This window comes from Crassostrea angulata, chromosome 10 (genome assembly GCF_025612915.1).
Source record: "Crassostrea angulata isolate pt1a10 chromosome 10, ASM2561291v2, whole genome shotgun sequence".
In the NCBI taxonomy this organism is placed as follows: Eukaryota; Metazoa; Mollusca; class Bivalvia; order Ostreida; family Ostreidae; genus Magallana; species Magallana angulata.
In genome coordinates, this window is record NC_069120.1 from 40,770,051 (window position 1) to 40,793,445 (window position 23,395).

A 23,395-nucleotide genomic window follows, 5' to 3' on the forward strand; every position below is an offset into this window, starting at 1 on the left:
TTTTAGCCCATTAAGCACCCCTTTCCCCCACTTTTCTGCATATTTATTTAGATGAGAAATATACATGGAAATATATTTGTAGTAGATTTCAATGAACTTCAAAAATATCACTGTATTCTGGTAATAAAATTTGTATCGCATAGCACCCTAACCCCGTCACTACCCTAACTCCGTCACTTTCGGGAAACTCCTCGCCGTTTGAAATCAAGTGCGATTATGACGTCATTTTTTGCATGTCAAAAATCTTCAATCAAATGTCAACAATTTACAACGGTTAAATTTAAGAATGTGTTTAAGGAATGAATTCAATATTTTTTAGTTTTATACGATATAAAATGGTTTGGGGCAGTTTACGCTTTATAAACCGCGAATTTATTTGCGATCAATTGTTGATAAAAACAGTCATTTGATCTATAAAATGACATCAAATTGTACAAAATTCAAACGTAACGTCAGGCGTATTGATACGTTTTTGACATTAGTCTTACTTTGACGTAGGCAACATTCTTTATACGATATAAAATAATTTTTTAGCCAATCAGAAAGCGCGTTACAACCAGAATTAAATTATTCAAACATACATGTAACAAAATTACACCCTATTCATTTTATGCAACAATAATTGCGTGAAATCAGCTAACACCTTTTTACGGGTGCACTAAAATAACGATATTTCTGACATGCGGGCCTATTTGATTATTTACTGTGGTCAGTCATTTTAAGAGAGGCCAAGATGAAACATTCAAATGTAATTTATTTTTTATTAAGGTTATTAATACATTTTTTTTCAGTCCGCATAGCGTTTATGCACTACACTGATGATAACGTCAAATCGCTCATGCCTTAATTTTTGCCTTATACAGGGTTACAGATATATACGGTGTGTTGGTAATTATAGATTATGCTACATTTATTAAAAATGTAATATATGAATAATATAATCATTAATATATTTATTATTGATTTGATATATTTGAAACATATAAGGACAAAAATCAAACGACATCCATACATTCTGAAAAGGTCACTGTGATTGTTGTTACAAGGGCCAATTTTTTTATTCTGGCGATCATTTCACTTTGATGAAATGATATACAATTTAAATTGTATACACCGATTTTACTTAATATAACTTGGCCTAGATACAAGTTGAGTTTAAACTAAATTGTTAATGAGTCTTCCATTTCTGGCGTATCATAGATCATGTGGGTGACGGAGTTAGGTTCATAAGTTATGATAGCACGTGTGATAAACGTCGTATTCAGAGGGCTTATTTGAATAATAATAAAAATATTTTTGTTAATAATTTTATAAATTATAACGTTTCATGTTATATCTAGTGATTGCAAATGATAAAAACCACAAAAAATAATTTGCAGAGAAACGCGGACTGTTTTCTGCTTATGGTGACGGAGTTTGGGTACTCGGGGATACATGAATGGTCAAATTTGAAGGACATATATACTTACATAAATGTTTAACTGAACGTGAACATGTACATGTACTTTAAGGTATATCACTCTTCACGTTTTGATTTCATTGCGCAGAATGATGTTAATTATATTTTTAAAAAGTATGATTTTATTAATTTAAACCTCACAGAAAGACCATCATTTCATAATGATGCAACATTCATAAAGAAAATCCATATGAATTCAAGAAAAAAAAACAAGTTTTGGTGGGAACTATTCTCTCGTGCGGAAGGTTTTTTCATCGAAAACGACAGAAACAAGCAATTTTATGATTTTTCAATGTACTTTTCTTTTGATTATACTTTTATTCATTATTCACATTTTTAACATTTGATATGTTGTGACATGTTCTATAGGTCCTGTGTGACTTGTACAAAACTACATGTAGAAGGAAGAGTGATAGACGTTTAGCATAAAACCATGCAAATATATAGAAAATGTCTGAAATTTTGCGAGAATTTAACCTTTGAAGCCATATATCTAAAAATTGACATAATGACCCCTATGTTTTATAACGTCAAAATGATACTTAATACATATCTAGCCAAATTGGATTAATCTTATAAAATTCTTGATATTAAAGATGTTTTTATTTCAAATCTAATTGCAACTATTATAGAAATTGTCTATTTTAAGTACAAAAAAAGCACACAAAAATTTATGCAGCTTCAAACAATTTTTTTTTGTTATCCCTCTATTCAGTGTGACCATTGTGCATAATTAAAAATAATATTTCAAGAAAAAAGTTTGCTTGATCAAAAATACTGACAACAAACCCTAATCAGGCTGAAATCGCATTTTAGGTGCAAAACGGTCAAATTATATTGGTCATAACTCAGATGAACACTGACCCCCATTATCTTTGTATTTTGAAAGTGTGTTTTGCCTACAGATTTTAATGACATACTTCTCAAGAAATTCTTGATACAAGAACATTGACGAGTGGGATACCTTAATTCACGCCTCACGTTTCATACAGAATTTACTATGCATACTAGAACCCGAGAGGTTTGGTTTTCTTGCCAAATCAGTCGTTTTGTCTTCAAGTCAGATATATATTTGTATTCATTTCACTTTTTTGAATTTTAGAAGAATTTTTTTTTCTTAAGATATTTGCAAATCGTTTTATTCGTATCATACCTAAAACTAAAGAAAATTTTGATACCAAGATGCTTTTACATGTATTTATACAGTTAAATTTATGAACGTATGATCCAAAACAATTTCAATTTGAATTTTATCCCATCCTTTTTCTGAAAAAAAAAAAAATACCACCACTTGCAAAAAAGTGCCTGAATCCGCCACCGTGTATAGTTTACGTAAACTGGCAGTACTTAATTTTTTTGCTTCTTGTAAATTTTTTTTTCAAATACCTTATCTGCATGTACATGTATGTACGTGTTACAACATTTAAATTTACTCACTATCAAACAAAAACAACTTTCTATTAGAAGTTTTGCTTTGCTTGCAACTGATCTTAGTTTGCTTAACATGACGTCTTGCTATTTTATTTTAAAATAAATATATATGTGTGTGGGTATCAAATGAATACTAGGCTTCAGATATACAATTGACAATTTATTTTCCCTTCAACCTTAACATATAAAAAGTGTTATCTGAAAACTCTCTATGGATATGCATTTTACTACTTCCGTCCTTACAATTCAAATAAGATACAAGTGCAAGTCCAAGAATTCTTGGAGATTTGAAACGAATATACATATCAGTCATTTTCAAGACGATATCTTGTGAATAGTGTCTTAAATCCGTCGTAAAATATCAAAATTGGTAGACTGGCAAAACTTTTCATAATATTAATAGATACTCCTCCATACAAACTCAGGAGTCCTTCATTTCTGTAAGCATATCTAACACAGTCTACCCAGCCTTTGTACTTGACCTGTTCACAGCTCCTCATCATCATCCGCCGGCGGATAGTATCCAACGGATAGGATATAATCCCTGCCACAATCGTCGTAACATATCCCAATAAGAAGCCAGTTAATATCAGTGTCGCTCCTTCGTAGTTCAGAAACATTGGTCTCAGTGTATCATACAGACCGAAGTACGCTCCCCGGTAAACAACGACTCCCATACAGGAAACCATGAATCCGCGATGCAATCCCACAATTCCATCGGAACGCAGTGTCTTCCTATAAACATCAAAGATACCCTTGAACTGGCGCTGCTTCTTTCCATCTGTACCCGCATGCAGAATATCAGCCGCTAATCTGGTTCTGCAGTAGTCGAAGGAATACAGCAGAGCATGAGATGAGAACCCTCCGAGGGCCCCTGCTGTCAGATTTTTGCTGAATCTTACTCCGGGGCTATCATTTTTGGACACGTTCATGACTTTTGCCACAGCATCCTTCAAGGCGAAATGAATAGCCTGCTCTGGGAGGTACTTCACACACGCGATCACGTTTCCCCTCCAGAGGGACAGAAAACCCTCAGTTCTGTATATCCTTCGCGTACAGTCGATGACGCCTCGGTATGGCTCCAAGAGCCGACCTGACCTATTTATTTCATGGTTACACTGCAGCAGGATTCGAATTCTGTCCAGTGGAGCGGTGGCTGACACAGAGATGACGGAGGCGACACCACCGATAGCGAAACTCTCGGCAACGGAGATACCTCTACGTCCTCCATGGGGTGTATCTGGAAAAAAAGTTATGAAATTTATCATCATCCATGCAAGACCCAGGTGTTTATTTAGAATCGATCAAAGCTGTACAAGTACATCACCTGTACTATCCTTTTAAAATAATGAAAATGCATGTGAAGTATTTTGAACTGGTTGAACACGTAGTTTGCACGTGCTTACACGGACACCACAATGCGTACAGCTAGTAGATAAATAAAGTAGACCTACACCCACGAATGCACGTTAATTAAACAATAAGGTAAGTTCAAAGGAGAAGCAAAAACATATCATGATTCTCTTTTTTTTTTTTTAAATTTCAGTCACATGCAGCTAGAGTATTACACGTGTATAATTAAGAATATACTCTTATTGAATACTCTCACTAACACTCCACCATACTTTCTCTTAGGTCGCTGAATCGCTGATACAACTGAGTTTAAGTTGCTTCTTGGCCAGTGGGTCATACAATTTAAAGATAACATGCCTTGATGTGCTCATCTACAAACACAGTAATCATTACTAATAACCACGAAAGTTCGAGCCCTTGTTGCCTAACCGGAACAAAATGTGTATTTTAAATACACCTTTCATTGAATTCTTACTGTTTATCGAAATTACTCATCACATTTAAGTATACCTTTGTTCGATGCATCGGAGTAACTCCTCGAATCGCTGGCTTGGTTTGATTTCTCCCCCATTTCCTTCTAAGAGGATTATTCACCATGAGACACCAATTTAATACGGTGGCCCATACTTGCCAAAAGTATAAATAGACGTTTCATTGGTCCTCCATGTGGAAATGAAAACCAGAGCATTGCAGAAAAGTCTGTTTTTTTTTTTAAATGATTTTCATGATTCTATATTTATGGCCCCTATGAAACATCAATTTACGTTTTATAGTTTTTTGCAAAATTCAACCCAAGGGTTGGAGTGCCGCTAAAAAAATTTTTATCTTAATTTATTCATTTGAACAAAACATATCAAAATATCTAAGATTTGCTTGTACAGATTTCTGTAGTATTCTTCTTCGATAGGTATGTGTAAAAATTAAAAAGTATCGGAAAGTGTAACAAGGGGCAGAGTACAGTATTGCAGAAAAATACTTAACCCGCGTTAAACATCCCCATTATTAGATCACATTTCCAGTGGCGGGAATCGGGAAGGGGTGGGGGTGCCCCCCCCCCCCCCCGCTTTCCGAAATGCACTATTTTAATTTAGCAATTAAAAGTTTAATGTACATTTACATGTACAATTCTAACCTTATAATAATTAGCCTTACTACTGAGTTTTCGTCTTCCCAAATGGTATTTTTTGAGGATGTTTTAGCAAAGTTTCATATAGGGTACCCTCATTGTACGGATAACTCCTCCTACAGTTTTCAAGATAGGAAGTTGTTCTTTTGCAGATCAATTGTACTTATATTAGAGATGTGCATATTGCTAGCATTTTGATTTCTGATAATTTATCAAAAAAATACCAGCTTTTGAACTTAGTCTTTTTTTGGCAAAATATTGCATATAGGGTACCCTCATTGTACGGATAACTCCTCCTACAGTTTTCAAGATAGGAATTTGTTCTTTTGCAGATCAATTGTACTTATATTAGAGATGTGCATATTGCTAGAATTTTGATTTCCGATAATTTATCAAAAAAATACCAGCTTTTGAACTTAGTCTTTTTTTGGCAAAATATTGCATATAGGGTACCCTCATTGTACGGATAACTCCTCCTACAGGTTTTCAAGATAGGAAGTTGTTCTTTTGCAGATCAATTGTACATATATCAGAGGTGTGCATTTTGCTAGGATTTTGATTTCTAATTATTTATGAAAAAAATACTAGCTTTTGAACTTAGTCATTTTTTTTTGCAAAATGTTGCATATACAATGTAGGGTACTCCATTTCACTGGATATGGGTTGACATGGAATATGGATACAGTTCACATAAAAGAAAACCCGGTTTGCTGTCACATTGACCATGTTGACAGCGTTTCACTTGTTTTGGCATTCAAATATTAAAATTCTAAATATTGAATATCTACGTACATAAAAAAGTCATAGATAATGACATTTATTTTGCATTATGATATTTATAATCTTGATAATTTTAATACTTTGATAATAACAATAATACTTGATAATAGTACTACATGCACATGTATGTATAATAGTGGAATAGAAATTACCATAACGTAGCTGTAAACTAAAATCTTGATTTTTGGCGGTCTAAATGGCAAAGGCATGGTCAGGCATATTATTTTAATAAGTTAATTTGAATTTCATACACCCACGTAAAACGTAAAACAGGCAATGAAAGAAAATAAGAACTGATTTGTAATTTTGTATCATAAACGCCATATTTTTCTTACAATTAATAACAATAATAATATCTGAATATCTGTTGAATATTAAATGTCCAGAATATTTTGAATTTATTTTCCTCCGAAGACCCCATAATTTTTTTCCAATTTTTTTTGGCCGGGGGGGGGGGTGGTTTTGTTTTTGGATTTTTTTTTTAACAAAAAACGATAGTGAAAACTCCTTATATGATGACCCCAAACCATCATTTTACGATGATTTTAAAATTTGATACAGGTGTAAAATCGGACTAAACAGCTTTAAGGTTAGCATCACCGAACTTTATTTTAACAAATGAATTCAAATATAAAAGATATTGGCAAAAAATAGACACAACAGCTTCATTTTTTCTCTACTTACAAGTATCAAGACTTAAAGTATTAAGGTTTACGGCGTGCCGTTCAGCATACTGATGTCTACATGTACATGTAATGGTGATTGCAAAATTGTCCTTCATGTTTATATTGTTTCTGGAAAAAAAATACATCGAAACTTTTTTATTTATACTTGTATTTCTTAGAAACAAATAATTTAACGGCTTATCCTCAAACAATACATGACATCTACTTCTCTCTAGGTTCACTTGGCGTTTCAGCTTCGTTAGTCTGTGAATAAATTTCTTTTATCACCATCATTTCTATTTGATAGAGATTGATTGAAAACTAGTTTTCAATGACTGAAAATGTTACTTTTGTCTGTCACATATTTTAATCTTTCTTCAAAGACGAAGACAGGTTTCTAGAATAATCTTGCAAACTTCCCAACGGTTTGTCCACAGTTTGGACAGTTGTGGAACACGTCTTTAGCATCATCCATGCAAAATGGAATCAAGCAGCACCCGCACCAAAACCTAGAATATGAAAAATACATTTTTAATAGACCTTTTAAAAAATTAATTATATAAGTAGATTCGTGGGTTTTAAAAATTTTTTTTGCAGTAAGTCAATGCAAAAAGATGACTTTGTTAATATTAATTAAAGAAGCTCTCCACTATGTTCACCAAAGAGTTATTTTTTTTAGGTCGCGACGTCACCAGCTCCTCAACCACAAGTCTGAGAAATTGACCTCAAATTGCACTTTTCTTTTAAGAAACTGAATTAATGACCGAGTTAAGGAACTTGAAATTGTTGGCAACGACTTTTTCAGGATACGCTTGTGAACTGAGATTTTTCTGTCCTTTCAATCTTTAGAATTAAACAGTAAAGGTTTGTAACACTATTTTAGTCTGCCCAAGCTTTGTTAACATTTTGTTTGACCAATTCTTCAACCACACAGAAAAGATATATACTTCATGTACATTGTATATATGCACTAGGTAAGAGGCATTAGGTAAGAGGCCTTAGCAGTGTTTCTGGCAGTAGAGGAACCAATATCATGGTCCGACTCACCCAATGAAAGCGATGACGAAACACACGATCCACGTCGCTACCCCCACCTCGTATGTGGTGCTGGTGGTGACAGAAGCCTGGCAGAATTGACACGTCATAGCGATGGGCTTGTCACGGAACGAGATGACTGCGGTGTTGGTCGGCTGTTGGGTATAGACCACGTTGGTCCCTGCCGCTATATAGACGAAGAGGAAAACATGCCTTTTAGGTATGAAGAAATGGTAATTATTATTCAGGATGATAAATTAAGGTTTATTTAAATAGGAACATACAATCTAGAAAAAAAGGTAAATTTGTATGTCCAGAAAAGAATGAAAGTTATCAGGATAAGAAGAGACAATGGCAGTTTGGAAATTCCAAAGGTACTTGTCCTTGTAACTTATCGGTATTTGATGGAAACTTTTTGTGCTGTCAGGTCAAGAAATTGTGAAATCTTCCCAAGATATAAAATAAACAATGTACTATGATAATGGCGTAGTGTTGTTGAACACATGTTATTAACAGTAGAGGGGTTTTAAATTCAGACAATTTGGTAAATTACAGTAATCGTGGTAAATATACATGTATGTCAAAATACATGCATGTAATCTATTGTGAATTATGTCATAGCACTTTTAATTTAATCTTGACCAAATCTAAATCTAACCTACAGGATCTTTAAATCCGTTATACCATAAGGAGATACCAGCGATACTGGCAAGAGGAATAAAACTTCGAACCTGTAGAAAAGGTTCTAGATTTAAATTTTAGTATGTAGAGCAAAACTCTCTCCCTCTTTTAATCATTTGCAAAGGCTAAGAAAATTATCAATAATTCTTTCTCATACTCTCACCTTATCAATCCCAAATTCATAACTATATAGTCTTGAATTAATAGTTATTCAATGAATCAACGATAGTATCGAATATACAAGTACTCAACATATAATGCATCGCAAATAACGTGAAAAAAAAACCATGCGAACGTTATACATTTTAGCCTGCGAAAGCCTAATATGTCCTAACGTTTAAAAATTGTTTAATTGAGAACGGGATAACATATTACGAAACAATATAAAAGAATAGTATGTACATCCATCAATAAGCTTATGTACTAATAGTCAGATTGTACTTACGTGGGGGCGGGGGATGTCCGTAGCCATACCCCAGGGACTCATAGGATGGAGGGGGAGGCTCAGCCTGATTCATCTCCGTGGCCGTAACAACACAGTCCGACGTTGTTTTCATTTAGACATGTATTGCGAAACTCTTCGCGGGATCGGAGGAAAGTTTTTTCTGAAGAGTTTAAATGGTCATCGCCATTCAAACGAAACGACTCGGCTGGAGATTTAAAAATCGAAGGTCGGAACAATTCGGTTTTTCATTCCCCACTGTTAAAGACTTTTCGTATGCCAAGTAATGACAAAGAAGTGTTAATTGTACTGTTTGCTACATTTATATATTAGCTATTATATATATAAATAAAATAAAAAAATATATACAATTAAAGCGTTTTTTCTGAAGACGGTAGGGTAAAACTGTCAAGACATGTTGACTTTTGTTACATATACACGTACCCATCTGTTTTTCATTTAAAACATTAATTGTAGAATCTGTATTTGATGGTAACGTTTTTGTTGTCTTTTGCTAATATGCCTTGTATCAGTTTTTCGCGTTATTTGCTTTAATTGCAGAATCTGTATTTGATGACAACTTTTTTGTTGTGTTTTGGCACATGTATCTATCAGTTTTTTATTTAAAAGCATTAATTGCAAAATCTGTATTTAATAATCAGTTTTTAAGCGAAAGATAAAACGCTGTGTTGGATGATAATTCATGATCATGTAACAGGTTTGCCTCTTTGCATCCGTCTATGGTACAAATCTAAAAGATTTAGGATACTTATTTGGAAGACCACCGATTAAAAAGTTTATAACCACTTTTGAGATTCATAAAACTTTCCTTTCATAGTTTTGTATGTTTTGATGCACTTAAGAGAACGTATGACATTGGCGCATGTATGAATTTTAAAAGAAAAGTATGTCTCTATCTTTGCACTGTCTTACTAGACGGTACTTCATTCTAGCAAAACCTATGCCTTTCTGATTTTTTAAATCACGAATAGGTATCAAATAAAAAGTCCACAAAACAAAAGAATTATTTTGTTTGTCTCTCTGCTAGGTTTTTTTGTTTCAATCTGTCCTGTATTACCGCTTTATAGTCTTCAATCTAGCACCATCTTTTTACAAGTTTGGATGTGTATACAAGAACAGGCACAACAAGAAATTGTTTATAATTGACCTGAAGGTCAGTCATGACTTCGATCTATGGTACCGCTTATTCCTTTAAGGTCAATGCAAGATCTATAGATATTTTACGAAATATAATACGTGTGGTCAATCAAAAAAGACTTTTGCTAAGAATGGTTAAATTTTCAAGTTTATTGTTTCATATTTATCGTTGACTTTGAGTTTGAAGTGGTCAAGATAGCTGCATTCTAATACGACAAAAGACTAGAAAAAAAGTGTACAGGTGATCATCGTCTGCATAAAAATAACTGCATTGCATATCTATAGAACATGAAAAAAGATTGTATTCATCTTCTTTAGGTAAACTTAATCACTTCGAGGTTATAATTGTCCACAGAGATAAAGTAGTATTTACTTTGTTAATATACAGTTTTCTTTATTTACAAATACACACTCTATTTCACGATAATATAACTATTTCATTTTGCTGAATTTTCCGAGGGTTTGTCTGCAATTCGGACAGTTGTGGGTCACATCCTTTAAATCGTTCAAACAAAACGGAATGAAGCAGCATCCGCACCAACATCTGAAACATGAAAATACACATGTTATTATTAGATTTTACAAAAGAAAAATAACGTCAACAGCAACATTTTTGTATAAATATTCCTAGGTTTTTGAAAACTGATTATTCTTTGAAGGTTTGTACACATTTTCGAATAAAATAAATAAAGATTTAAAAGTGTTTTGTATGATAGCACATCAGCAGGCTTCACAGAATATGATAACGTGACCAACCAAATTCATGTGCCGGTGAACTTTTTAAAATGCTGGGTTTTTTTTTAAAGGATCCCAATGCATACACACTGATTTTTTCCCTCCCCCTTCATCTAATTTTCAGTTGAAAAAAAATAACCACATGCTTGTAAGCAGATATATCAAATACAATGATACAACCTAATGATCTATTTGATATTTATAAAGCATAATTTTACATTTTGATAAATAGTAGATAGACAAAGTCATTTAGGATTTAGATTAACAAAAATTATCGCAATTTTTATAAGCTTTGTTCTTCAAACGCTGTAAAATACTTGCATAGGTTATATGAAATTCGTAAAAAAATATTATTCATGTCCACTATAGGTCATCAATTCGAAACTCTTCTTTGTTTGGAGGTAGAAAAATATTCTAAAAATGGCGAAGTCCTTAAATTAGTTTCGGTGTTTAGGGAAACTTTGGTCCTACTTACCCAATGAATGCAATGACGAAACACGCCACCCAAGTTAACGCCCCCGCCTCATAATTAGTACTGGTAGTGATAGAGGCCTGGCAGTAGTGACATTTCATGGCGACAGGATACTGATTGAAATTAACGGCTGAAAGGGCAGTCGGCTGATGGGTGTAGACAATTTGGGTCCCTCCCGCTGCATTCAAAGAGGAAAGCAAAAGCTTTTATTTATTAGTTTGAGATATACATGTAGTATACCTTTTTAGTTATCAATCTTTTAACCTAGGACAATGTTACAATGTTTATATAAGAATCAAAGCATTTTGCCAAAAAGGCATCAATTTGCTCAAAAAAGATAACTGAAGATAAACAAAACCAAATAAAAAAAGAGATATAGGTTTCTATGTTCATGAAAAGAAAAGAATAAAATTAAGGAGGAATTCATTGGTTTCTATACTCAAATGAAACATGTTCATTTATAATTAGGTTACATGTGCATTTATATGGTGTCGAAAAGGATATTTTATTTTTTCAGGACACACGAGACGTTTTTCATGTTTAGATAAATTTCTATGAAAAATTATTCGTCTTTTATTTACATCTAAACCTGTTTATGCCAAAAACTTTAGGGTAAATTGCCATACTATTTTGGGAGTTATAATATTTGGTATTTTAGTTATTGCAGCATGCAAAATGCAATTTAATGCTTTTAAATAAGGTCACAGAAAAACGTTTCTATTGATAATATATATCAAAAAGTATGGTATAATATAAAATTTAAATAAAATAACGGATTTACGTTGTGAAAATGTAGTGAAAAAATGTAAAATAGGTAGCGTCTGGCGTTAAAGATTTTTGTTGTCAAGTTAAACAAAGATAAAGTTAACTCTTCTTTAAGGAGAAATTATAAATTATACGTTATCCTTACACCACTGGTACATAAAAAATTACAAATTACTCTTAGCTTTTATGTAAACAAAAGAGTGGGTAAAATAGCAATAATTGTAGTAACAATCATGTAAAAATAAATGAATGTAATCCATTGTTAAATTTGTCGAAGCATTTTAATCGAGTATATTTTAAATCTTAATACATGCCATTAATATCCATTGCAAAAATGGACAGCTAGGAACAATTCCCCCGAATTGAATGAAAGGTTGTCACTGACCATGGCGTAAACAATGAATTTATTAATACTTCTATAACGTACATAGAGTTGCCTATGCACATGTATTACTAGTGATACGTATGTATCATAGTTAAAATTGTTCATCTATTCTTTGACAATTACAGTGACCAGTTCTGTGTACAAATGTATATGCATGGCTATACACATAGATTGTATTTACCCTTCAAATAATATACAATTCCTGTAGATGATATTCATTTTAGCTTGAGAGATCATGTGGTCATCAAAAAGTAGGTCTCCCAAGCTTTGTCCTTCTTTCTTCAGAATGTAATCGCATTTACATATTATATAAAAGAATCACAATACTTCATGTGTGTACCGTATGTACCTATGATAGTCAAATAATAAGTACTTACGTGGGGGCGGAGGTTGTCCTTGCCCAGGGGCGACATATGACGGTGGGGGAGGGGGTTGATTCATCTCCGCGGCCGTAACAACGCAGACCAGCGTTGTTTACATATACCAGTGTATGTATTGCAAAACTCTTCGATTGTTCGGGCCAAATATCTTTGCGAAATTTAAACTCTCAGCGCCGTCCAAAGGAAACGATTGGGTGGGAGATTTAAAACCAGAAATCCAAATATATTCTCATTACCTCAGTTACGTAAGTTTATTATTTAAATTGTCCAGAGGCAAATCACATTAAACAGCAATTATACATACTAGTAGATAGAAAATATTATACAAAGAAATGCAATTTATATTTCCATTATGTACTTATCAAAGACCTTATATAAGTATATTTTCAACAACACAAGTGTTTATGAACTGATTTATTAAGTTGGCAGGTAATGTCCACAGTGGTCAAAAAATTGTTACAACAATGGGGTAGCCGACAACATGGCATACCCCCTACATCAACATTTTATGCCCTCCCTGCTGGGAAAAGTAGCACGCTGGGTTGACCGCAATCGTGCTACGGACACAATTCAACACAAAATTTGATAATATATTTGTATTACATAATTTAGATTTTCTTTACTCAAATGTCTTATTAGTCCATATAATATATCTATATACATCAACATCAACCACAACAAACTCACTACATACTAAGATCAGTTGGATGGTTAAATTGAAGGTGACAATTACGCCTTCTCGACCACTGTGACGTAGCAGTAACCCAAAGGGAGCTGCTATCCAGGTCACCATCATCGGACCATTTACCCAGCTATCTGCTGAAAAGAGAAAGCAAAAAAAACCAAACGGCAGCAAACTATTTCATAATACTGGATAAACTTAAGGTACATGCACTATGTCCTTAAAATTTGTAAAAAAAACAAACAAAACATACCACAATACATGTAAAACAAGGGTTGGGTTGGGCGGGTATTTAGATATTTTAAAAATATTTTGGGCTCACAAATTACCAACCTTTCTTTCCACTGCTGTATGAAAAAGGGGAGATAATCGGGAAATAAAGTGCCTAAATACCAAACCCTATACGATCGGATAATAAAATCCCGGACACATTATGTAGATATAAAATGAAGATGATTATTGCGGGGGAGAGCTTTGATAACGGCGCATATTACGAGACAAGCTCAAATATGCGCTATTATCAAAGACCTTATATAAGTATATTTTCAACAACACAAGTGTTTATGAACTGATTTATTAAGTTGGCAGGTAATGTCCACAGTGGTCAAAAAATTGTTACAACAATGGGGTAGCCGACAACATGGCATACCCCCTACATCAACATTTTATGCCCTCCCTGCTGGGAAAAGTAGCACGCTGGGTTGACCGCAATCGTGCTACGGACACAATTCAACACAAAATTTGATAATATATTTGTATTACATAATTTAGATTTTCTTTACTCAAATGTCTTATTAGTCCATATAATATATCTATATACATCAACATCAACCACAACAAACTCACTACATACTAAGATCAGTTGGATGGTTAAATTGAAGGTGACAATTACGCCACATGGGCACCTTTGGGCACCAAAGGTGCCCACCGCCACCTCGTGGGGGTAGGCAACTTCAATTTAACACCACTGTGGACATGTTTGTAAGGACCCTAGAATTTAATTCACTGGGAAAACCACTCCCTCCTTGTTTTTGACAAAATATTCCAATGCCCCCTGTAGGTTATTTAGATAAATGTCGTTCCCCAGACCTGACAGATGTACACCATCCCGGCTGTACAGTTGTTTAGGTTTTCCTAAAAACTGTGTATGCCTAAGAAGCCTCCCCCCACAACCTAGGATTTCTTTGGCTGCTGCCCTGTTGACCCTGTTTCGTGACTGCTCCATCGCCCTGACGTTTTTTGAGTAACGCCATGCTACCCTGGGCAGCAAGAACGACCAAACGAGTTTTGTGTTCGGGAAGACAGAAGCAAGTAAACGTAAATCCCACCTTACCCTATCTAACAACTTTTGGGTTTTTACTTGCCCTATGTCATTGGCACCACAATGGATAACTATAAAATTAGGTGGATTCTCAAACTGGGCCAACCATCTGAGCTTGCAGGCAAGATCAACAAATCGCAACCCCCCATAGCCCTGCCACCAAATGTCGATCCCTTTTGTCTGGAGTCCTAAGCCCTGTCCCCCTGGCCTGCTAATTGCTGCAATTCCTGCATTTCTTACAAAGGAGGATCCCACTATCCAGACTGAACATCTTAGCCCTGCAAAATTTATTTGGAACATGTAAGTGGAGACCTGATATAAGTTTGAAATGCACTTGACTTCCATCTCCCTGCAAGCTTTATTTCCTCATCTGATAAACCTTTCTCAGCTGCAGCAGTGGCTGCACCTATCCTAAAGGAATGGGTTGTATATAACTTACTATTATAACCCAACACTGCCAAAGCTTTACCCATTACTGCTGAAAACTGATACCTAGTAATTGGTTTGCCATCAAAATGACAATACAGTGGGCCTGATATTTTTGGACGAATTTGCATGTAATCAATCATACAATGCACTGGACATGTAATGCCTGCATGACTATTTAATACAATTGTTACCCCCTTGTTGAACTGATCAGTCTTGGAATGCCTTAACACTATTTGTAAATTCTTATCTTTAATCTTGACATCTTGAATCCCTAATATAACTTCTGAATTGTTACCTTTTGATAAAGTCAGTTCCCCAACTCTTAGAAATGCAAAAAATGTTAAGGTATAGGCAGACGAAAACAAAATGGCTTCATACTTGTTATGGCATATGCTAGTCAGCACCCTAATCAGTTGAGCAAGCATGTGCTCAGTCGAGGGTAATCTACCGTCCACCCTATTTCTAAGACGCTTAAAACCCTGAAGGAGTTTTGCTACGATAAACCTATTTGTATTATCCATTAAACCTTCAATCTTGCATTTGTACCCAATAGCAGATATGTAAGCTCTTGCTGTTGCATCTGAATAGCCATTTAGGGACAGGTATGCTATAAAATTTACTAACTGATCAAGAGGAGGGGGCCAGGTAACTGACAACTGGGTTAGAACCCTAAACTTTTCAAATGCAGAAATTCCAGTGATGTATGTAGATGTGGTGTTAACTGCATTTGCTGCATTTAACAATCTAGTGGCCTCACTTCCAAGATCAAACTGTGAAACCTTGCTGGAATTGGATCCGGGTCTTTTCTGGCTACAAGAGCAAGGTTCCGAAAACGCCTCCACTGCTTACGAGAAATTGCATCTGCTATACTGTTATCTAGACCAGCTATATGCTTAGCTTTAAATGTAATATTATATTTCATAACAAATAAAACCAGTTGCCTTAGCAAACACATAATTCTTGGTGACTTTGATGACTGTGAGTTCAGAATTGCAACTAAAGCCATATTATCTGTATGAAAATGCACCTTTTTCCCACTTAATGCCTCCCCCCAAACCATCACTGACAATACTATAGGCACTAGCTCTAGAAAAGTTATGTCTCTCATAATAGCCTGATTATTCCAACAACAAGGCCATTGATAATAAATCCATCTACCCCCAAAATAACATCCACATCCCAGTCCTGCTGAGCCAGCACTATCTGTAAACAACTGAAGAACCCTAGAACTAGTCCATTCCCTTTGGGGGAAATAAGCTTTTCCATTAAAATCAACCAAGAAACTTAGCCACATTGTCATATACTGTTTAACAGCTGAATTGAGTCGAATATAAAAATCTGGATTTGAAATACCTATCATTGCATCATAAAACCTTCTGTTAAAAGCTCGGCCACCTCTGACTGCTTTGCTAAAGAAATTAAGCTTTCCTACCAACGATTCTAATGTACGAACTTTGACCTTTTTTCTAACAATGAGGGCTTCTAATAAACCTCTCAGCTCTAGAATTTTTTCCCTAGGTATCCTAATACACATTTGATCTGTGTCTATCTCTATACCTAAAAAAATTAAACAAGTGACTGGGCCTTGAGTTTTTTCAACTGCCAAAGGAATACCACATTCTGTGCAAATTGACTGAAATGAACTCATCAAATTGTAGCAATTTCCTGAACCTTTACTTCCTGCAAAAATAAAATCGTCTAAATAATGCGACAAAGTATCTAAACCTGAATTTTCAACTGTAGCCCACTCTAAAATTGTTGAAAACTTTTCAAAAATGGCACAGGATAATGAACAGCCCATTGGCAAACATTTATCATAGTAATATTTTCCTTGAAATTTAAAACCCAACAGCTCAAAGTCCCCAGGATAAATTGGAAGTAACCTAAAAGCATTTTTAATATCAACTTTGCCCAGTTCTGCACCCTGTCCCAACTCTGCAATCATGTCCACAACAGAATCAAAAGATGAATATTTTACTGAACATAACTGAGGATCTATAAATGCATTGATACCAAGAGAAGGAGGGTAAGACAGATGTGTGATCATCCTCCAGCCTCCACTTGATTTTGGTACTAAACCTATTGGGGAAATGTGCATATTTGGTAGTGGTGGATTAGAAAATGGACCCATAACCCGACCTGCATCAACTTCTTTGTTAATCTTTTCTTCTAATTGATCTTTGTGCTCATTTGCTGACACGAGATTTCTAGAAAAACTACCCAACCTTGGCCCCACATAATTTAATTTAAACCCCTTTGATATACCCTCAAGTAATTCCTTAGCAGCTTCCCTTACTGGATAGTCTTGTAAAATTCTAGAGATTTTATCAACCCTAATTGGTGAATGCCCTAAGTCCCAAATTCCTGTACCCCGAGAATTGCTGAGCTGGTCTGGTGGTGGAGAATGATTGAGGTCCCGGTTGTCTAAACCTTTGAGGAGAGCCATATCCTGATGGGCGAGGCAGGCGTTGGCTGAAATTTGACACATGTCTACGTGGATGAGCCGACATTGGACAGTTCAACATAGAATGCTCGTGCCCACATTTTATACACACATGTGAATATGAACATGGATTTCTGATGCAAAACCCTTGAAAATTGAACGCATAGCACTTATTGACACCATAGAACCCTGAAACTGGAGAAGAATTGCTAGGGCCCACCATGTACATAACCCAAAGTTCCGAGTCTACTACTGCCCATGACTTGGATGGGTCCATTGCCATTTTAAGCCTAAATTGCTCGTCGTACTGCTTCCACCTCACTGATCTCCCTGCCCCTACCCTAATGTCATGCATGTATTTCAACAAATCTTGAGTTTTGTCACTGTGCACAGCAGTAAATATACTCACATAAACTAAAAATGCATCGGTCCACTTTTCAATTGTAACAATTTTTATGCTAGACTTTGACCTTGAACAAAGCTGACCATCATTGCCCATGACAAAAACCCTGTCACTTGCATTTTCATCAGTGTTAGAATTTTTTAACAATGTAGCCAAATCAATGTATTTGCCCTGAATGATTTTCTGTCTAATTTGTGCATTAACATTGTGACCCAGCGAAAACTGCACAGAGTTTAATTGGGGCGGAATGCAACCTTCAATACACGCAACTGTTGCGAGTGCATTACCTGGAATGGGTGCAGCATCCAAGCCACCAGGGGCTCCTGGGGCTGCGTTACCATGAAGTGTCACTGGTGCCATCATTTGCGGAACTTCTTCGGAGAGACTCTCTGCCTGTGCGGACGATGTTCCCACGTCGCGGGTTTTTTCAGTTCTCTTCCTCTTATTCTTTGGCCCCTTTGTCCCCTCAGTTTGACCTTTTTTGACCTTTGGCATGTTCGCTCAAAAAATATCCCAATTATTTTAATTTAAACTTCAAATTCAATTATTAAAACGATAAACTAATTCTTTTCACAGTTAAAATATAGAATAGGTACACATATCTAGACAAATGTCCTCGTGTTAAAGGGCTGGTCTAATTGCTAGCATCCATACCCATTTAAATCTATTCCAATCAATCTAAAATTATGTCATCGAGCGAAATAAAGTAACCGCTTTAGACTTCGATACTTGTTTGCATTGATGAACTGTTATAAATATAATAAATGCTCAGAACTATTTAGATATTTTAAAAATATTTTGGGCTCACAAATTACCAACCTTTCTTTCCACTGCTGTATGAAAAAGGGGAGATAATCGGGAAATAAAGTGCCTAAATACCAAACCCTATACGATCGGATAATAAAATCCCGGACACATTATGTAGATATAAAATGAAGATGATTATTGCGGGGGAGAGCTTTGATAACGGCGCATATTACGAGACAAGCTCAAATATGCGCTAATGTATTTCAGGCTTAGAACATGCAAATCTACAGTACAGTCTCTATGCTAAGAACTTACAAATTATACAATTATTTGGGTTTTGTTTTTTTTGTTCTTTTTTAGAGCTTTCGCTTTTTATAAAGATTAACACAGGCTGTATAACCCTTCCACTTTTTGAGAAGAAATCGTAACACCAGTTTCAATTGTGACAAAATAATAATCTGGTACACAATATATTTGCAGTACCTGATACTTCTAAGAAATGAATTTAAAATGGAATTGGGAATGAATTTAAGATCAAAATAAAATTGATCATCAACTTCACTAGACCTACGTTATTTTTTTTTACATTACATTACAAGTATATTTAGAAACTCAATTGTATCGTCAATTTTTTTTATCAATGAATTAGCAGCCTGGTATATGTATCAGATATTACTTGAATTCATCGATTGACTTCGCTTAGTTTGTTTATAGTGCAACGTTATTTCGACCATTTTAGTAAATTTGACTTTTTAAAAAAAAGAGAGACTACATCTGAAAATGTGTTTTGTTCATTATCACCTCTTATTATTTGCTGGATCATTTTATGCACGCTAATATACATGTAAGTCGAACTCGAAATACTCTAAACCGAAGCTTGCATTTCCTTCTAATTTCATTTCCAAAGCCATTGGGTACAAACTACCAAATTAAGAAAACAATATTATCTTCTTCTGGCCAAACTTTATTATCATTATTATTATTTTTTTTTTTTTTTACAGTTTTCTGGTTCGTTTTGGAAATAGATTAGAACTATTTTAATAAGGCCTTGGACTTTCAATGGGACGTTACTATCAATGTTTTCGTCAAAATAAGTTAAAAATGACACTGGTTTCGAGTGAAATATACACCAATTGCGTAGTCTTAGCTCAAAAGCCAGACAAATCTTGTTGATTTCAAGAGCAATGGCTGAGCGGCCTACAATGAAATAGACAGGCCTGCGTCACATTGCTGTTTGGCACCAACTACCCATAGTCCAAGCTCTTGTTAAAGTGGTTCTACATTGGCTTATAACAGGAGCAATGGTCTTTCCGTGGATCTTTGATGAGCTTATTGTGATTCACCTAAAAAAATACGTGGTTTATATTGATTTCTGCGATCTGGTTCTAGTAGGATTCGAAAGGAGGATATTGTACATTAATGGACCAATCTCATAGTAAAGGATAGGGAAGTAAGAAGCAAATATCGGCTAGCAAAATAAAATTCTGCTATAGCATGACTTTTGACTTTTATCCGCTTATTTTCTTACTCTGGCAAGTCTTAGAATAAATGTGCTTTTAATTAATCTCCGTGAATAAATCCATTCCAAAAATTGGTGCACACACAGAGAGAGAGAGAGAGAGAGAGAGAGAGAGAGAGAGAGAGAGAGAGAGAGAGAGAGAGAGAGAGAGATTTGGTTGAAAAATCAAACATGCTAAAATTCTTTTTTTAACCAATTTATTTAAAAAATAGAAAATATTAAGAAATTTCATATGTTTGTTAATAAACAACAGACGAAAATCATTGATTATCTGCGTATAAGAATTGAATATTGTTATCAAAAAGTTTGAACATATATATTCCCTACTCTATTGATAACTTCACTTGCGTAAATTGATATCACATTGTGCGTACCATCATAAGTAATTCTGATACTCCATTTGCGTATATTATACCTCAACAAAAACAACCCCCACAACGGATATAAAATGAGAAAAAAGTTCAGCTTGTAAAGTTAAAAGCCTCATACACATTTTACCCCTTGGTTATTTCCCCCAAACCTAAGAAATATTTACAATAAAATATGCAAGATATGTAGTATTAAAATGCAGTTCTGCATAAGTGGCTCCCCCGGGAAAAGTTTCCGGGGGTGCTCCTACATCCGGTTGAATTTGCCGACGGTCTGGTGACAGTTAGGACAGGAGTGGATAACGTCCTTGCATCCGTCAATGCAGAATGGGATCAGACAGCAACCAAGCCACAAGCTAGAAAAAAAATCAAAAGTTGAAAAACACATTTGATTAAAGACATCTTTTTAAAAAATTGAACATATATTATCGACACAAATCAAAAGGACTGGATACAAGTTTTAAAACTTATGAGGGCCCGGTGCTCTCCTTTTTACCTAGTTAATATATCTGGGTTAACCGTCGGACAATATTTCATAGCTCGGGTTCTAACACAATCAATGTTTCCTTTGAGAGGGATCGATGGCCATTTTTAGACTATTTTAATCTCCTACAGAAGAAGAGTTCTAAATAAAGATATAGAAAAGTGATCAAATTTTAAAGCTAAATTATTTGGATTTATTCTTTACTAAAAGCTAGATTATGCCCAAAAATATAATATGTCAGAGTGTAAGGGAGTTCCGATGGTTAATTTGTTGGTCACCAAGCCTCCTGAACATCGGTCAACAACTGTATAATAACAGGTTGTATTTCTCCTGGTTAAAATAACGGCAAATGTAAGTAAAGTTATGATATCCCTCTAATTATAAAATGTAGTGTTTATCAACTTATGTATACTTAGCAATACGGCTATATCCTTAATGGAACGAGTCGCAATTTACTATGCCGGAAATATTCAATGTAATGTTCTCCTTAGGTTACAAAATGAATATTGTTCATACACTCCTGCAAGACATATAAATATATGCGGGGAAGCTTTATAGAGAATTAACACAAAATAACATTATCGTCGTCGCGTACAGAATCCCGTTTTGCAAATATGAGATCCTTCGTACAATCTTGTTTTATTTCATCACAAAAATATAATTTACAGTTAAATAATAATTGTTTGATCCGTTTATTTAAAAGATATCAAAAAATATTCTATCAGTTCATTTTACTCTTATTTTTCCCCATGTTATTTGGATTAACGGGGATTGCTTTGTATTTGTTTTGTTTCATTTGAAGCACTCGTCTTCCTTGTTAAAATTGCCTTTTCTCCGTTTATTTACCAGACAAGTTATCTTCTAAACACGCCTAAAAGTAAAGAAAGAAAAAAGAGAAATCCTCAACACAGATTATACCCGAAAAGGATCAGCACTCCACAGATTACCCAAGTCAGAGTACCCGTCTCGTAAGTTGTGGTGGTGGTGATGTTGGCGTGGCAGTAAGGACACTGCATGGGCACCGAGGTCTCCCGAAAGCAGTGCGCAACAACCGGCATTCCAGCGGTGATAACGGTCGTGCTGTGTTGCCCTGCAAACGACGTTAAAATGCGAAATTTAGATTAATGATGGAAGGGTCTAAAGATATAGTAAATACTAAGAAAGGGGTATTCGTAAATTTTAAACTTATCTATGTTTTTCCTCCTCTGACTACCTAAACGAACTGTAAAATTTTTGTTTACTGAATATATACACGGAACCGTGACCTAAATTTGAATATATATAATGGCATCCTGTGACATTTTAAACGTATTCGTTGCAGATGGTTTGTTTAAAGAGCCCCCTATAGAAATACCCAGACAATTTTAGACGATAACAACTCTTCGGGTGGTTTTAATCCGGCCATTTTTGTCACAGCGCAATACATTTTTTCAAATAAACCTGAATCGATCAAAACATAATTCAACTATCAAACTTTCTTTTGATCCCATTTTTGAATTATGAATATTTTCTATGGAAAAGGTTTTGAAAAATCTTAACACGCTACTATTTTAAAGCAGATTTTATAAAATCGATTTTTTGACATTGGCCGCAATCCAATTTTTTATGCGTAACTTTTTAAAACAGATTTCAATTCCAAATAAAATTCAACAAAATGAACAAAGAAGTGTATATAATACTTACCATATTGTGGGGGCGGTTGGCTGTACCCCGGGGGTGGTGGTGGTGGTGGGTTACCGGCGGGCTGTCCTTTGTAGTCCATCTTCGTCCCGATCAACAAGTTGTTTATATCAGAAGTATGGAAAAGCGTAGAGGCAATGTCGGGTACCGCCTAAACAGGATGCGATTTAATTCATAACATTACATGCGCTTTGAATTTAAATGTACATGATATGAATTATCTTTTATTGTGTAGACATACATTTTGACAGATTGCTTTGTTTCTTGTTACTGGACGATTGCACATGAAACTCTAGCGTGCAAAAAATAGTGCACTTTATATCATTTGATACACCCAATTAGTTCGATTGTAATTTCTTTTACATTTCTGATAGAGGGAACCGATTAGTGTTAATGATGCTGATTACAAAAACAGAATCTAGATGTCAGTTTTTATTCTCATTAGTATATAC

General features: G+C 34.8%; 5 protein-coding genes across 6 annotated transcripts; all 5 read right to left on the reverse strand.

Moving 5' to 3' along the window:
* Positions 1 to 3,041: 3,041 nt before the first annotated feature.
* Positions 3,042 to 4,868, reverse strand: LOC128168222 (uncharacterized). The gene is made up of 2 exons (XM_052834404.1): positions 4,754 to 4,868; positions 3,042 to 4,130 (listed from the first exon to the last, which is right to left on the reverse strand). Exons 1-2 carry the CDS (start codon positions 4,812 to 4,814, stop codon positions 3,196 to 3,198), a joined length of 996 nt encoding a protein of 331 aa, XP_052690364.1. The 5' UTR covers positions 4,815 to 4,868; the 3' UTR covers positions 3,042 to 3,195.
* Positions 4,869 to 6,732: 1,864 nt separating this feature from the next.
* LOC128166642 (LITAF domain-containing protein-like) lies at positions 6,733 to 9,138 on the reverse strand. The gene is made up of 3 exons (XM_052831932.1): positions 8,976 to 9,138; positions 7,862 to 8,036; positions 6,733 to 7,323 (listed from the first exon to the last, which is right to left on the reverse strand). Exons 1-3 carry the CDS (start codon positions 9,085 to 9,087, stop codon positions 7,212 to 7,214), a joined length of 399 nt encoding a protein of 132 aa, XP_052687892.1. The 5' UTR covers positions 9,088 to 9,138; the 3' UTR covers positions 6,733 to 7,211.
* A 1,127-nt stretch (positions 9,139 to 10,265) lies between these two features.
* Positions 10,266 to 13,032, reverse strand: LOC128167212 (LITAF domain-containing protein-like). The gene is made up of 3 exons (XM_052832792.1): positions 12,865 to 13,032; positions 11,341 to 11,515; positions 10,266 to 10,674 (listed from the first exon to the last, which is right to left on the reverse strand). Exons 1-3 carry the CDS (start codon positions 12,926 to 12,928, stop codon positions 10,563 to 10,565), a joined length of 351 nt encoding a protein of 116 aa, XP_052688752.1. The 5' UTR covers positions 12,929 to 13,032; the 3' UTR covers positions 10,266 to 10,562.
* Positions 13,033 to 13,766: 734 nt separating this feature from the next.
* Positions 13,767 to 19,139, reverse strand: LOC128167701 (uncharacterized). 2 transcript variants are annotated; one of them, XM_052833571.1, is made up of 2 exons: positions 18,433 to 19,139; positions 13,767 to 15,148 (listed from the first exon to the last, which is right to left on the reverse strand). In XM_052833571.1, exons 1-2 carry the CDS (start codon positions 18,638 to 18,640, stop codon positions 14,547 to 14,549), a joined length of 810 nt encoding a protein of 269 aa, XP_052689531.1. In that variant the 5' UTR covers positions 18,641 to 19,139; the 3' UTR covers positions 13,767 to 14,546. The 2 variants fall into 2 exon arrangements, with proteins under 2 accessions (XP_052689531.1, XP_052689530.1); XM_052833570.1 differs by lacking the exon at positions 13,767 to 15,148 and having other exon boundaries at positions 17,297 to 18,645; positions 18,965 to 19,139.
* Positions 19,140 to 20,591: 1,452 nt separating this feature from the next.
* On the reverse strand, positions 20,592 to 23,107 carry LOC128167702 (LITAF domain-containing protein-like). Its single transcript, XM_052833573.1, has 3 exons — positions 22,947 to 23,107; positions 22,182 to 22,353; positions 20,592 to 21,135 (listed from the first exon to the last, which is right to left on the reverse strand). Exons 1-3 carry the CDS (start codon positions 23,023 to 23,025, stop codon positions 21,027 to 21,029), a joined length of 360 nt encoding a protein of 119 aa, XP_052689533.1. The 5' UTR covers positions 23,026 to 23,107; the 3' UTR covers positions 20,592 to 21,026.
* Between the last annotated feature and the right edge of the window lie 288 nt (positions 23,108 to 23,395).